The sequence below is a fragment of the Lagenorhynchus albirostris genome, chromosome 13, assembly GCF_949774975.1.
Source record: "Lagenorhynchus albirostris chromosome 13, mLagAlb1.1, whole genome shotgun sequence".
NCBI classification, from domain to species: domain Eukaryota; kingdom Metazoa; phylum Chordata; class Mammalia; order Artiodactyla; family Delphinidae; genus Lagenorhynchus; species Lagenorhynchus albirostris.
The window spans coordinates 74,290,235-74,306,727 of NC_083107.1; the positions used below are offsets into that span (position 1 = coordinate 74,290,235).

At 33.6% G+C, this 16,493-nt stretch overlaps 1 protein-coding gene across 4 annotated transcripts in view; it reads left to right on the forward strand.

Moving 5' to 3' along the window:
- The window catches only part of PUM2 (pumilio RNA binding family member 2), a 91,981-nt gene that overhangs the window by 26,614 nt on the left and 48,874 nt on the right, over nt 1-16,493 (forward strand). For all 4 annotated transcript variants that reach the window (XM_060168624.1, XM_060168626.1, XM_060168627.1 and 1 more), the window contains exons 3-7: nt 2,299-2,407; nt 5,613-5,800; nt 6,364-6,533; nt 9,431-9,701; nt 9,947-10,040. In XM_060168624.1, the coding sequence (XP_060024607.1) occupies nt 2,299-2,407; nt 5,613-5,800; nt 6,364-6,533; nt 9,431-9,701; nt 9,947-10,040 (832 nt within the window). The remainder of the gene's footprint in view (nt 1-2,298; nt 2,408-5,612; nt 5,801-6,363; nt 6,534-9,430; nt 9,702-9,946; nt 10,041-16,493) is intronic.

A 16,493-nucleotide genomic window follows, 5' to 3' on the forward strand; every position in this document is an offset into this window, starting at 1 on the left:
GGATTAACTTGGGTTTTACTATGAATAAATGTTCAATTATTTAAATATATCAAGTGCAGTGTTTTAGTACTGTATTATCAGATTTACATTTTGTTTGAATATTTTCATGAAACTTTTATAGTGAGATTTTTAAAAATCGCAGCAACAGAGGTTGTATTTTACCGAGATCTTTATTAGAGCAGATTATTGTTTTAAATGTCTGTACTTTAGGGAATTCCCTGATGGTCCAGTGGTTAAGGCTCTGCCCTTCCACTGCAGGGGCACAAGTTAGATCCCTGGTCATGGAACTAGGATCCCTCAAGCCATGCAACGTGGCCAAAATAAGTAAATAAAATCTTTGAAAATAATAAAAATAAGTAAAGAAAATGTCTATAATACAAATCATTTGCAGCTCAGGAAGATCCTAACATGCAAAAAATTTTCTTTCTTAAAATAGCAGTAAAATTAACAGTATTTAGTTTAGCAAAAGATCCTCGGGATATATGCCCAAATTGAATTTTCCCTCCTCCCTCTAAAGCTGCTTATCCTGTTTTTTTTTTTCTGTTTTGGTCAGTAGTATCATTTACCTCATTACCCACATTTTAAACTTTTATTCTTTTTATCAACCTCCCCTTATTTTTAAAAAATATTTATTTATTTGTTTGTTTATTTGGCTGTGTCGGGTCTTAGTTGCAGCATGCAGGATCTTCATTGCCGTGTGCAGGACTTTTTAGTTGCGGCATGCAAACTCTTAGTTGCGGCATGTGGGATCTAGTTCCCTGACCGGGGATCGAACCTAGGCCCCTTGCATTGGGATCTTGGAGCTGTAGCTGCTGGACCACCAGGGGAGTCCCAGACCTCCCCTTATTTTTATTCATATTCTGTTGACTCTCCTGAATGTTTCTGAAACCCATTTTATTTTCTCAGTTCTTTCTGCCAGTTGTTTCAGTTCTTGTCGTCTTGGCTTTGTTGTAATTCTCCTTAACGATTTCTTTGCCTCTAGTCTAGAATATCCATTATTCTTAGAACTTACAACTTGAATTGTTTTCTGAAACACAGTGTCACTCTTCTGCCATCCTCTCTTGAGTCCCTGTTGCTTCAATGTAATATACTATTGATATTTCTTTAGCGTGTCTTTGAGGTTCCTCATAGTCTGTCTAGATAGCTTTAACAACATCAGCTTCCACATCTGTTCCTCCATCTCACACCCTATTCTACAAACTGCATTTTCTCAAGTCGTGCCTCTGTTCATAATTTCTTGTGTCCTCCCCACCTTACATTCACACTTTAAACCCCCAACAGACATACAGTCTTATCTCTCAGACCCAAGTCAGGTTTCACCTAAGTTCATTTTATTATGGTTAGTTTATATTTGTGAGCTCTCTGAAGATAAGGTCACCAGGCCCTTAAGGAGGCAAACACAGGTAATTTAGTGTGATAAGTGTAGTAATAGAGGTATATACAGGTTTGATTATGAGGACCTAATTATGGGCTGAGAGGGATGGGTGTCTTACAAATGCTTATTTAAATGTCAAATGCATGTTTTAGAAACCAGTCTGTTCTTTTCAAACAAACATATCCTCAGTTTGCCTTCTCTGAGTGTCAGGAAAGGTAGAGAGGGGAGACCTGGATGAACGTTAAAGTCTCATTAGGAATTGGCCAAATGTACATTTTGAATTATCATTGAATGCTTATATGAACACAATTTTTATATGCTTGTGTATGTTAACAGTATAAGATAGGGCACAGGGCTTTGACATTGTTACCTCAAAAAGTATTTAAGGGTCTTTTCTATGTGTCTCTTCTGCCATCCCATAGCTTCCTGATTTGGGATCAATAGATTGTTAGTATTGAGGACCTAGGAAGAATTGTGAAGTTCACCTCCATTGCATTGTGAAGTAAGAATGAAAATTTTCTATCATTGAAGCTGTAGGATAGTAGGTGATCCAAGGGCAATACTTGGAAGTAAAGGAAAAATTTTAATCATTTGTTTAGATATTTTTATTGTATTACTGTATTAAGAAATTTAGTAAGTCTTTTGAAAAAAATTATAAAAAATATCACATGACAGTAAAACGATTTGAAAAATGTAGAAAAGTCTGAAATCGACTTTTCAGGTCTAGAATTATTAGAGCCAGTATCTAAGCACAAGTGGGGAGTGATTGTTAACTGGACAAATTAAGAAATAGGTCATCTGGATTTTCATTAGCATTGAAAACTAACTTGTGCCTATTGGTGGTAAGTTTACTTTCCTCTATGTTTTAGCTCTTTGTAATTAGAATAAAATTTAAATACAATATTTTTTTCCATTCCAAATAGCTTTTGCCTACCAAAAAATTTTGGGAACCTGATGATTCAACAAAAGATGGACAAAAAGGCATATTTCTTGGAGATGATGAATGGAGAGAGACTGCATGGGGAACTTCTCGTAAGTTATTGGTGTATGTGTGAGAGTTCTGAATTTGTTGCATACTTGAATTTTCTTTTAACCCTGCCCCCCCAGACAGTATTTGGAGAAACTTTGCAATATCTGTGAGGATTTCATATATCCTTATAATGCACATTTTCTTATGTAAAGTAATTCATATCTAACAGTCCACTTATTGATTAGGAATGTTTGTCACAATAAGATTTTATTTGAGGTTAAACTGATTATAAAATTCTGAATTTCAGTTAAAATAGAGGACACATTAACCATAGGAATTTTTAAGCTTGAATTGTATTAATGGACAGTGACTGATTTATTTAATTGCAGCTCAGTCAAGCTTTATTAAACATCAGCCACACCCACAAAGGAAGTAAACCCCCTTAGTAAGGTAGAATTCCCAGAAAGGGAGCAGACTTTGAATGTTTTTGATATCCGTAAGTAGTGAAGAGAGACATAGGTCCAAGAAACTCTTAAGGGAAAAGGAACTGGGGTGTAAGGAGTATAACTCACAAGGGGTGACAGTATTTATTGGTAAATTAAAGAGCATAGTTATATTCTTAAAATAGTACTGATTATATTTTTAAATGTTTCTGACTAGTAAAATTTGAGATGTACACATGGAACTTTGAACATGTATTTTACAAATAAGTTTTCTCTTTGTAACTAAGTTTAATGCAGCTTACTAAAGCTATAGAAAATGATCAAAGTAGTATAAAAACAAATTTCTGGATGATAATTATCAACTTAACCTTATATTTTGGGTGTAAATTACCAGGTACTTTTTTATTCTCCAAATTATTAAAAAGATTTTTAAGTCCTATATAGTCTTAAATTTTGTTTTTAAGGGTAAAATAATTTTTTTTAAGTTAGGAAAAGCTGGAAAATTTTAGTGATTAATACTGTTTTATAGTCAAAACTGAAAAAGATTGAAAACTTTGCTAACTACTAAATTAGACTAAAATACTGGGAATTTTCTTTGGTTTCAAACAATATGTAATATAATATGCGAGGTTTGGAGAATACAAAGATAAATGAGATGTATGATCCCCATCCTCAAGGAATTTTTTTTTCTGGATTTGTATTAACCTATATAGATTGCACTCATAAGGGCTAGGCTACATTTTCCCACAAAAGGCACTTTCTTTGCTAAAATAATGTGCTTGAAAACTTGGTTGATAGGCGTGTTTGGTTTATTTTGAAAGTTGAATGGTTAATTGCTCTATTTACCAGAACCAAAATTTTTTAAAGCATTCCAAAGCAAAACATCTTGACCACAACATGGTAATGAGAGATATTTTCAAGATGGATGATAGGGAAATATCTTTGGTATGTTATATTTGGAGGACAACTAGTACCAGCAATAAAACATTTAAGCAACTGTTTATATATTCCTGATGTATCTTTTTAGCATCAAGTTTATAATTTTAGTTAATTCCTTGTACCACTCCCTCTTCCAACTTAACTTTTTTACTTGTACAGATAAAATTTTGAAGATAAGTATTAGTCTTTACCAGGAGAAATGAGAAAAATAGAAATGAATGGATTATTTTGTTTACTGAACAAACACTTATTGAATGCCAAGCATGTACAAATACGAATAACACATTCCTTGTCCTAAAAGAATTTTCATTCTACGATTCTTTCCATGACTACAGGAGATTTTATCATACACATATTTCCTTCTCAGCTGAACTGAGTTACTTGTAATTGTTAATTACGTTGTGTTCTGCACTTTTAGGCCTTAGAGAAACCAGGATGTTCAAACTGAGATGCTCTTTCCACCCCCCATTTTCACCTGTTTTTTGTTCTCTACTCTTCATATCACTTCCTTTGGGATTCACTCTAAGACTGGGAAGAATTGATAGATGCCCTTTCTTTCTGTTCCCTATAGTATCCTGGATTATTTTTATTGAAGTGCTTTTACTCTCTTATGATTGCCTCTTGTTACACCTATAATCTCTTTTGAAGTCAGGGACTGTTTGTTCTTGGATTCCCCATACATAGCACAGTGCCCAGCATAGGAGAGACAGTAAATCAACATTTAAACTGTGCATGACTGAATGAAAAATATAATGACTAATCGCTCATGGATAAAGGTACTGACATGGAAGTGTTTTAATATGGTTTAACAAAAGTACCAGTCATTTTAAAATTACTGCAGTTAATAAAATGATGAGTGAGTATACCTCTATGATAGTTCAGCCCTTTAAGGATGATGCCTAATATTTAGTATGGTACGTGTTCACATATGAGCCAGATATAAATAGTGGCTTATTGGTTCCTTTTTAAAAATTTTTTCTGCAAATCTATGTGACTCTTCCTCAAATGTTTTATTATGTTTGTATCTTCTTTGCTTTCAGATCTTAAGTATTGCTTTTTCTTTTTGTCACAGAAATATGTAGAAAATGTATTCGTACCATATGGATGAATTTTTTTAAAAAAATAAATGGAAAACTTTTAGACTAGAAGGTGTTTTTTAAAAAATCTTAAGTGATACACCAAGAATAGAAAATTCTGGGCTTCCCTGGTGGCGCAGTGCTTGGGAGTCCACCTGCCAATGCAGGAGACATGGGTTCGTGCCCCGGTCCGGGAGGATCCTCTGCGGCTGGGCCCGGGAGCCATGGCCATTTGGCCTGTGCGTCCGGAGCCTGTGCTCCGCAACGGGAGAGGCCACAGCAGTGAGAAGCCCGCGTACCGAAAAAAAAAAAAAGAATAGAAAATTTTGTGATATTACTGGTTTTTCTAAACTTAGTCATTTGTGCTTATAGCAGTACAGCCGTGTGTTCTGAATCTGTCCAGTACGTAACTGAGCTTGAGGAGGGCCTCTGCCAGTTTAGAAGTTACTTTTATTTCAGGTTTTATCTCTAAAGTTTTTTGTTTTGAATTGTTTAGAACTTTTTAATAAGATGCTTACAGGCAGTGGAGATGTCAAATTAGTTTCTGTCTCCATTGACCTTTGGGTTTGACTGTTCTTCACATAGGCTTTTACCTGCTTTTTAGCAAATGGCTTTCTTAATCTGTATTCTCAAGAAATGTGCCCAGGCCAGTGAGTCTCAACAGACTGAAGATCTTTTTATAAAGATTACAGTAATATTCAAAATAAAACAATATGCTGATTTTTCTTACTTTAGTATATAAATTCATGTAAATACATTTTGTTAGCTTTAAAGTACAAATTTGTAATTGTGTTCTTTCTTCCAAACAGACCATTCAATGTCCCAGCCTATTATGGTACAGAGAAGATCTGGACAGGGTTTTCATGGAAACAGTGAAGTAAATGCAATATTGTCTCCGCGATCAGAAAGTGGAGGCCTTGGTGTGAGCATGGTAGAATATGTATTAAGTTCTTCTCCTGCTGATAAATTGGATTCTCGATTTAGGAAGGGAACTTTTGTAAGTATTTTGAGTAAAGAAAGGTTTTTAAATTGCTTGATGGTTATTTGGTTGTCTTTAAGCCAGTTTCTTTTTCTGGCCCTTTCTAGAACTAAAGGAAACTTCATAGCTATTGGTGCTCTTGTTTTCTTGTCTTGGCCACTTGAAATACATGAAGTGGTAGAACCACTGGGAATATTTCTAATCTTAACCATGTTACCAAAAAAACCCATATTAATTAAAAAACAAAATTTGTAAGATTAAAATTGCATATTCATGGTAGTACTTGATATGAAAATTAAAAAACAAAATCATCTATGCATTAAGTAGAATTTTTATCTCATTTGTGGTGTTACTGCTTTTCCAGCACCGCTATAGTTAAGGTTGCCTTAGCCCTTCTGTTATAAATCACTGGTTTGTACTAAATTTTTTTGGCCTTTTGTAAATTAGTTGACTATGAAATTAAAATAAGATTCAATGTTTTTATTGTTTACATGCACTATAGTATAGTTTTAGGTCACCTCATGGTGCCTTTTTTTGTGTTCTATTAAATATTCAGAATCAAACAGATTCTTTTTCCTCAGGGCACTAGAGATGCTGAAACAGATGGACCTGAGAAAGGAGATCAAAAAGGCAAGGCTTCTCCATTTGAGGAGGACCAAAACAGAGATCTTAAACAAGGAGATGATGATGATTCTAAAATAAATGGCAGAGGTTTGCCAAATGGAATGGATGCCGATTGCAAAGATTTTAAGTAAGATTTTAACTTTCTCGAGAAGAAAAGCATATCTCTTTAGGGATTATTGCTACTAGGTGATGTGACTGATGTAGATAGACATTTTTCCAATTTTGGTTTTTTTTTATTTCCCTTTGTACCTTGTATTAATCTGGAGGAAGATTTAAAATTTTTTGTAAGGAATATTAGTTAATGATTATGTGCCATTTTTTAAGAAAACAATTCTTTAAAAGTCTCTAAAACAGATGCATTCCATTGAAGGAATAATGTTAGAAGCTGCCGTTACCTTTCTGCTAATATGGTAGTCTAAATTTTAACTGTTTTCTCCCTGCTAAAATTTAGTGAATTTTAGGTTTAATCTGTGATTTTTCTTGGCAAACTCTTCTTGGGTTTGCTCTTGAGCACCTTTCTGTAGAGTTTCCTCTTCCTTCTATCCCTGTGTTGTATCTCCTATCCCCCCTTTTACTCTGAGTTTGTGCTAATACTTAATCTTGCTGAAATTAGGAAGGGGGGGAACATATTAGAGACTTCCAAAATTAGTTTTAAGTTCAGAATTTAAGTTCAGTTCCAGATTTTTTATTGTCTCTTTATGACAAATAATTGTTTCTTTTCTTCTAAGCTTTGGACTTGGATTAGACAGTGCACATTTATCTAAATATTAGGGTGTTGTTTCTTCATACAGGGAGTTGTTTCTTCATACTGATTTCCTATACTTTATACTTCAGTAGTCAGATGCTTTGGGGCCTATACCTGAAAATAAGCTGTTTCTTTGCGATCTTGTGAACCATGGAATATCAGTTAGTTGTAGGTACATGTTTACATTTATTGCCTTTAATTATCAAAAGCAGACTAACAGTGCTTCTTAAAAACAGTGCCGTTTCTATCTGTTCTAAATGCAAAAAAGCATCCAAAACCAGTAAACCTCTTTTGACAAGAAATTAATGCTATTCAGTTTGTTTTAGGACCTAATTCTGATTTTGCGCTTCTGCTATTACTTAATCTATGTTTTAGTCAAGGATACGCATTTAAGACTGAGTTGACCATAAACCTGCAGAGTATACATTTATAATTGAAGTGTTAATACACCATTAACTATAGCAAGAAAATAGCACCACTCATAGCATAATGACTTTTTTCTATTGTATCCTCTACTTTTTGCTGTTAGAGTTGTTTTGTATGAGAGGCTATACTTCTTCATATTAATATGAACTTTACATTCAATAGCATTCTAATTTTATTCTGTTTAAGTTTGGGGTATGTGTTTAAAATTGCTTATAAAATGTTTCAGATACAATATTGTCTTCAACAATATAAAACCATTTCAAACTAATAGCTGTGGTCATATGGTCATTATGGCAACACATTATTATGTACATTAACTGATACATCATCAACATATATATTATTGGAGTAGAACTGAAAGGAATGAACTATAGCAGGCTTTCTTTCTTTTTTTTAATTGGCTGATTTTAAAGAGGACCCTTTCAGTTTTATTTTTTTCTTCCCCTATATTCTGAATGAAAAACAAGCCTTGGGATTATTCATATGAAAAATTAGGTGCGGATAAAGGGGAAAGGAGTTTGAAATTTCTTCTGATGTTGCAAGGACAATGGTTAATTTTGAAATAAAATGTAAGTCTGCCTAAATATCCGGAAAACAATTCTTGTAATTAAGCAATTGCTTTGTGAAACGTTCTGTACAAGTTAGCAAATTTATCCCAGTGTGAAGCACCTGAAGGTTGGGGTCAGTTACACAGGTGTAACAACTGACGTTGAAAGCCAGGTAAAATAGTTATTGCCATTTATTTAATGTACGTATATTTGAATATACTATGAACTGATGGTTCCAGAACAGACTTGTTTCTTGTGAGGGAAGGGATCTTATATAAAATATTTCTGTAGAAGGAAAGAGACTGTAAATGAGAATTATGTCAAGAAATAAAGTGAAAATAAAGTTTAGACTGTGAAGGATGTTGATAAAAAGAGAAGAGTCAGTGCTTAAAATTTAGTCCAATGTTAATAAATTTCTTCAGAAAATTAAGAAGGCTAGTCAGTGGGGAAAGTTGCTTTTTGTGTGTGTAGGATTATATTTTTCATTGATGTGCATACTTAATTTTTGATTAATATGTTATACATTTCTATTCTCATGATTTAAGCTGAAACAATTTGGTATGATAAAGATGGTTTTTGCAGCGCTCTTAGAAGGTTTTCACAAATAGTCTTTTTGTTCTTGTTATTTGGAACCACAAGGTCACCTCTTCAGTCTCAGCAAGGAAACTGAGGCCTGGAAGATGAAATGATTTGCTCAAAATAATACTTAAAGATAGAATCAGGAGTCAGCTTTCTGTCTTGGTTCACTGCCCTTTTCTGTCGTATTGTATATTTTACACCCTTAAGTCATGGAGGCCATATGATTCTTTATGGCCAGTTTTTTTTTCTGAAATATTAAGCAAGATGTTAGAGAAATTATGTGCTGGTGGACAGGATGGGAGTATGGTAGGTGGGTTTTGGTTTTGAGCCTTCCCATATTTGTCACTTGATAGTCTGCTGTTCATACCTACGATTCACTTTGTCTGATTTGAGACAAAAGTTTTGGGTAGTCTAAGCTTAAATTTTGGTATTAGCAAATTTCCTTATCTGTAAAATTGAGTTATATCTTTATGCTATTCAAATCGGGGACAATGGTCACTAATGATACTTAAATAATGAAACCATGTCAGCTCTTAAGAGGAAGCTAGATTAATTGATAAGCTAGAAGCTAGAAAAAAATTGATAAAGTGGAATGGTTAGTGACCTAGGGTGCCTAATTTGCCCTCTGTGTTTTACAACCATTTGTTTTTTCATGATTTTCCTACTTTCCCATTTCACCTTTTGACATACTTGTTACTTTTACTCATTTCTGTTTTGTTTACATAGTCGTACTCCTGGAAGTCGTCAAGCCTCTCCAACTGAAGTAGTTGAGCGCCTGGGCCCCAATACTAATCCCCCAGAAGGATTGGGGCCTCTTCCTAATCCTACAGCTAATAAACCACTTGTTGAAGAATTTTCAAATCCTGAAACTCAGAATCTAGATGCCATGGAACAAGTTGGTCTGGATTCCTTACAGTTTGACTATCCTGGTAATCAGGTACCAATGGACTCTTCAGGAGCTACCGTAGGCCTTTTCGACTACAACTCCCAGCAGCAGGTAAAGCATGCCACTCCTTTAAAGAAGTTCCTCTTGACTATGTACTAGTATAGCCTGAAGTGCTATGAGACATTGACATAAATAATAGGGGTATTCTTGAACGTTTAGTGTTTTATTGAATAAAATGTCCTTGTAGTTGAAAAAGTGATTCAAATATGTTTTTATAATATTCTATTCTTAGCTTTCTAAACAAAAATGAAATGCTCTGAGACTAATCTTTGTATTAAATATTTTTTTCTTAATAGCTCTTTCAGAGGACTAATGCACTGACAGTTCAGCAGTTAACTGCAGCTCAACAGCAGCAATATGCATTAGCCACAGCTCAGCAGCCACATATAGGTGAGTCTTTATAAGTTACCATTTTGATTACACTGTTAGAAAATCTTGTGTTAAAGTGTTTAGAATGTTCCTTTCGTATTTATTGAATGGTGTTATTTCATTACTTTTGAAACATCTCATTGAGATAAAACAGTAGTAGATTACATGGCAAGAGTAAAGATTAGGGAAGAACAGTTTGGCTTTTATTTGTGTCCTTGGTGAAATAAAAATCTATAACTTGATAAAAACTGTCAGCACATAAGTTTGTTTTTAAAGATTTTTTTTTTTATGTGGACCATTTTTAAAGTATTTCTTGAATTAGTTACAATATTGCTTCTGTTTTATGTTTTGGGGGTTTTTTTGGCCATGAAGCATGTGGGATCTTAGCTCCCCAACCAGGGATTGAACCCACACCCCCGGCACTGGAAGGCAGAGTCCTAACCACTGGACCGCCTGGGAAGTCGGAGCACATAAGTTTTTTTCTCAGTGTGAAGTCGAGAGCATCAAACACTTGGAAATTCAAGTGTAGTTATGGGTGTTCATATCAAGTCAGAATGTTTATTTTTAAAATGGGTTGGAAATAGGAATCCCAAGAAAATTTCTTTGAATATTTTCTTCCTTAATTCATTAAGCTATTTAGTCTTTGACCTTTATAGTCTTTACTATGATGTGAATTATTACAATTACATATGTGTTACTGGTAGAGTTCAGGCATTAGTATGTGTTTTTGTGTCTTGGGGTTTTTTTTGTTGTTGTTATTTTAAAATAATTACTGATTCACATGAGGTTGCAAGGAGAGTACAGAGAGGTTCCCCACCCAGTTTTCCCTAAATGACTACATCTTAACATAATTATAGTACAATACCAAAACCAGGTATATGACATTGGTAAATGTGTGTGTATAGATTTACGTTATTTTATCATGTTCGTGGAACCGTTTTTACACCTGATTTTGGCTGACCTTGATTTATTTCCTGGTTGGAAAAGTTGTGAACACTCTCAACATCAGTATGTTTGGGGGCAGTGGGTGGGATATACTAAGTTGGTTCTGTTCCCTTAATTGTGTATTGTTCTACGTCAATCCAAGAAGTCTTTCCAGGTCCAAAATTTTATTTTTGGTTTTAATCAAAGATGACCACACATTTCTAGATGACTTCTAATAGCAGCATGCACTCTGGACCTGTTTTTTCCAGTTTTCTTCAGCCTTCTGTATCCCTGTCCTTCAGTACTTCTTACTCATTGTTAGAAACGTACTGACTCCTGTCTACTCGTGGGCCAGTACAACACTTTTTATTTCTTGACGCTTTGTGGTATGATTTATATGTGGCAGGCTAAGATACCCATTATTGCTCTTCCTTTTGGGAGTTTTAAATTTTTGGTTCTTATTTGCTTTTTCATATGAACTTTAGAATCCTTTTATTTACTTCCAGATCAGGTTAAAATCTTAAACTTAGGAAGATCAACATCTTTATGACATTAAGTATTCTTATCCAGGACATAGTGTATCTTTAATTTTGTTCAAGTCTGCTTCTGTGTTGTTTATGATTGCTTTAAAGTTTTTCTCATGTAAGTTTGCATATTTCTCAATAAGTTTGTTCTTTGGTATTTTATCTTTTGCTATCATTGTAAATGCCTTCCTGTCTCTCATTATATCTTTAAATTGGTATCTATGAAAGCTCTTAATTAGTATTAATTAATTTTATGAATGATATTTTCTAATAATTGAAGCATTCCTGTGTTCTTAGGATTTGGAAGAATTGTATATAATTATTTTAATGAGCTCTTTTAATTTGCTGGTGTTTTATTTAGGATTTTTTTTAACTCAACATATAATGAAGTTAGTCTTTAAGTTTGTATGTGTGCATTTTTGCATTTTTTGTTAGGTTTTGATATCAATATACTTCATAAAAATAATTTAGAAATGTTCCTTTTTTTAATGCCTTGGAGTATTTACATTCTTTCTTACGTGATCTTTAAAGATTTGGCACAACTTAGAACAACTTTGTGAAGCCATCTGGGAAACTATGCAAATAAATTTGAAAACGTGAATAAAATGGAAATTTCTAAGAAAGCATAACTTAGCAAAATTGATCCCATCTTTTCATCTTTGTTCCATAGTTAAATAGAGAGATAGAGAGAGAGAGTTGATCATAGTCCTTTTATCCAGGTTTGCTCAGTCATCTCTTAGATGGCTGATAGTTCATTTAGAACAGCACTGTCCCAAGAGAAATATAATATGTGCCACACAGAATTTAAAATTATTTAGTAGCTATATTTTAAAAAGTAAAAAGAAGTAAGTGAAATTAGTTTGAATAATATTTTATTTAATCCATTATATCCAAAATATTTCAAGTATAATCAATATATACTAATAAGAAATGTTAAATTCTCTTCTTCATATAAAGTCTTTGAAATCAGGTATGCATTTTCCCACTTTGAGCAGATCTCAGTTTAGACTAGTCACATTTTAAATGCTCAGTAGCTATATATGGTAATAACTACCATAACAGACAGTGCATATTCTAGAATGGGGTTGACAAACTTTTTCTATAAAGTCCCAGATAGTAAATATTTAAATTTTGCAAGCCATATGGGTTCAGTCACAGCTACTCAACCCTGCTGTTATAGCACAAAGCAGTCGTAGACAATACATAAATGAGTACAACTGTGTTCTATAAAACTTTATTATGGGCACTGTTATATGAATTTTGTATAATTTTCATTTGTTACAAATTATTATTTTCACCCATTTTAGAATGTTTATTCTTAGCTAATTCATACAAAAATAGGTAGCAGGCTAGAACTTGGCCCATGGACTGGGCCAGAAAGAAGTATAGATACAATACATTTTATGTTTTAAAATATAGAGCCACACTCAAAAGGGGGAGAGAGAGAAAAGAAAACGTGGGGTTGTTTTGATGGCTGGGGAATTTCTGTAGGATAGGAAATGGAGAGGTGATCCATAGGAGTAAACTGGAAATAAATCTGTGAGGCCTGTAGCGGGCTGCAAGAGGGATAAATAAGCAGAAGGCCTGCACAGTGCCAGGATTGGGGTTGGAGGGTTAGACCCCCAAGTCACTAATAAAGACTTGGTTTGGAGACTTCACCTTATGGTGTGTAGTTAGCAATTGGGATGAGTAAGTGTAAGAGAATCTCATATAAGATAGTATCTAAAACAGAAATTACAGTGCAAACAAGAAAGAGCAGTCAGAAGGCAGTCATATAACATACAGTAGAATTTACACCCAAGATGTAGAAATAAGAGAACTTTAAAGTTCTGAAAAGAACTTTAAAATGTTTATTTAGAATATTAAGAGATCAAGGACTTAAGTCATCAAAGATCGGAGGTCTTGAAACAACAAAATGATGTGAAAACAGACCATTTCAGAACCTTGTAAAAAAAAAAAAAAGACATAGGTGGGTTTCATAATTAACTAGCTATCACCTAGGAGGAAATGAACCAGAAGATAAAACTTATGAACACTGAAATATAGCACGTAGTAATCAGGATGTAGGGTGGAGTAGGGAGTAACTAAATCAGTTCAAGGTGTATGTAAAGAAAACTGTAAACTTTTTCTGAAGGCTTAAATAAATGGGGACACATGCCCTTTGGGGGAAACTCATTACTGTAAAGAGGTCAATTCTCCTTAAATTAAGTTGTGAATTTAATATATTGATTGGAATCCCAACAGGATTTTTTTTTTGTTTTGAACTTGAAAGTTTGCTTTTGATGTTTATCTCAGAAAAGTGAAACCGGAAAATTAATAGAACACTAAAATGAGAGGTGGACGTACTCAACCATATTTCAAAACAATTATTATCCACAGTGATTAAAACGGTGTGGCACTGGCCTAGAAATATACAAGTCGATCAGTAAACAAGAACACTCTGAAATGGGTGTGTGTATGTTTGGGGTGCAGTGGTGGGGTAATTTTAACCTTGACATTGCAAACTAATTATAAAAGAATATCTTTGGAGAATAAGTTGGAGATAATCGGGTCATATTCCTGATGAATTAAAAATTTTAATGAGAAAAAATAAAGGTATAAAAGATTTGATATGTTTTTTCTCTTTGATAGCCGAAGAACTATAGATTAAAACCAAAAAATTTGAATGCTTTATTTTACTTCTGATGTTGACAACTTTTAAAAAGTTTGATAATATCCTATTTCAGCGGGAGTGTAAGTGGTATTCTCATATACTTATGGTAGTAATATAAATTGGTACCACTTTCCTGGAGGGTAGTCTGGAAATGTGGATCAAGAAATTATATATATTTGTCCATTTACGTGAATTTTCATGAGGATATGATGATGCTGTATTATACTTAAAGAATAATAGCACTATTTATAGCAAAAATTGTGACTCATCTAAATATATATCTGTAGTAGACTGGTTAAATCATGTTTCTTCTATGTAGTGGGATACAAAACTATGAAGCTATTAAAAAAAATGAACTAGGGCATTCCCTGGCGGTCTAGTGGTTAGGACTCGTGCTTTCACTGCCAAGGGCTAGGGTTCCATCCCTGGTTGGGGAACTAAGATCGACAAGCCACGCAGCACCCCCGCCTCACCCCCACCCCCCACCCCCCCAAAATGAATTAGATAGGTATCTCTTGACATAGAAAGGGATCTGTGGTTAATTGGCAAGTGAAAAAAGCATATTAAAGTACCGTTATACCCTGTAATATAAAATGTATGAGTGTGTGTTTATAAATACAAAAATTTAGAAGGGTATACATTTATACATATGTGCATATGTAAACACAGATTCAAAAACATGTATATATACATGCAAACATATACATATTTATATGTACACAAACAAGCATACGGTTTGATGTCTAATCTGTTGCAAATATTTCTAAGTGAATCATGTGAGCTTAAACTAAGTTTTCTTCATTTTTTTTGGCAGAAGTTTCAATATATATCCGTTAGGTCACACTAATTCCTTGTTTTTCAAATATTTGAAACCTTCCTGCTTTTTATCTGCTTTGTAATATAAATATGGAGAGAGCTATGTTAAAATCATGTCTAAAATTGAAAAAAAAAAGTTTTAGAAGGCTATAAACCACCTGCCAGTAAAGGTTACATGAGGACTTTGGCTTTCCACGTTATATACTTAAATAGTATCTCATTTTTTAAAAGCAATCTTTTTTAATCATAAAAATATAGAATATAAAATTAGGCCCTGACTTTTCAATTTGTAGTTATAGGAGTAGAACATGGATATCAATACATCTTTATTCTTGTCATAAAGATAATCACAGTAGAGGAACCAGAAGTAAATCTTGAAACCTTCGACCTAGGACATAGCTAAGAATGCAACTTGGAGCAAATGATTTTTTAAATAGTGCAAGGATTTTGTTGAACACTCTGTTTAATTCTTATTTTTTTTTTACTAAAAGCAGATTTTTCAAATGGCCATGCTATGCCTGGGCTTGAAATCAGTATTGTAGCTTGTGGCCAATATTTCTTAAAATTAAGTAATTTAGAAATCAGTGAAGAGAAAAATTAAATAGAGTGCATTGGAACCTCATAAGGATAAATATCTTTTTGAGATTTTTGTTTGTGGCATGTGTGTGTATATGGACACTAGGGAAATGTATTTTACATTGTGGGTTACAGTCACAAAATGTGAAAGCCACTATAATATAGTTAAAATTAGGTTTCTGAATCTTGATTTTAAGACCTAGATTTTAAGATAAATGTACCTTTTGAATACTTCTTAAAAAATTGTTTTATGTCCACCTGCTTTATGCCCATATCTCCCCACCATCATCTTTTAACTTGAACCTTTTTGAGCTCCTTTAACTTTAAACACATTCTCTTTAATTATTTCCCTACCTTGTACTTGTCACAGTTAGTTTCCAGAAGAGGAAACTCTCGCAGTACATTTTCAAAGTAATTTTTTAGTACCTTATGATAAAAGGTCTACATACTGATTCCTGCTCAATACCAGCGGTTTTCTTCTTTCTTTAATAAGTACCGCAAATGAATATTTTAAAATCTTTCTTAGCCTTAACCAAATCTATATTGGCATATATTAGACTCAGAAGTGGGTTTACGCTCCTGCTTAAAACTGTTCATTGTTTTATTTTCAGGATAAAGTCCAAACTACTTAGCATGACCCAGGAAACTCTTCATGAGTCTTCATTCTCATTATAACTCCAGTTTTATCTTATACGCTACAGCCCCACTCCATCCTACCAAAAGCTTCTTGGATACCCCTACTTTCTGTGCTCATATAGCACTTACACTATATTCTGATTGCCAACTTACTTGTTTGTTTTTCTCACTAGATGGAGTGATTTGTGGGTGTAGATCATATCTGTCTCTCTCAGTGTTGAATCCCTAGCTCACAGTATGGCTTAATAAGGATTGAATGAAAAACCACTATTGAACAATAGCAATTCTAGCTCTAAACATTTATTGTGTGTATATGCTAGTACTATACAGTCATGTATATTTAAT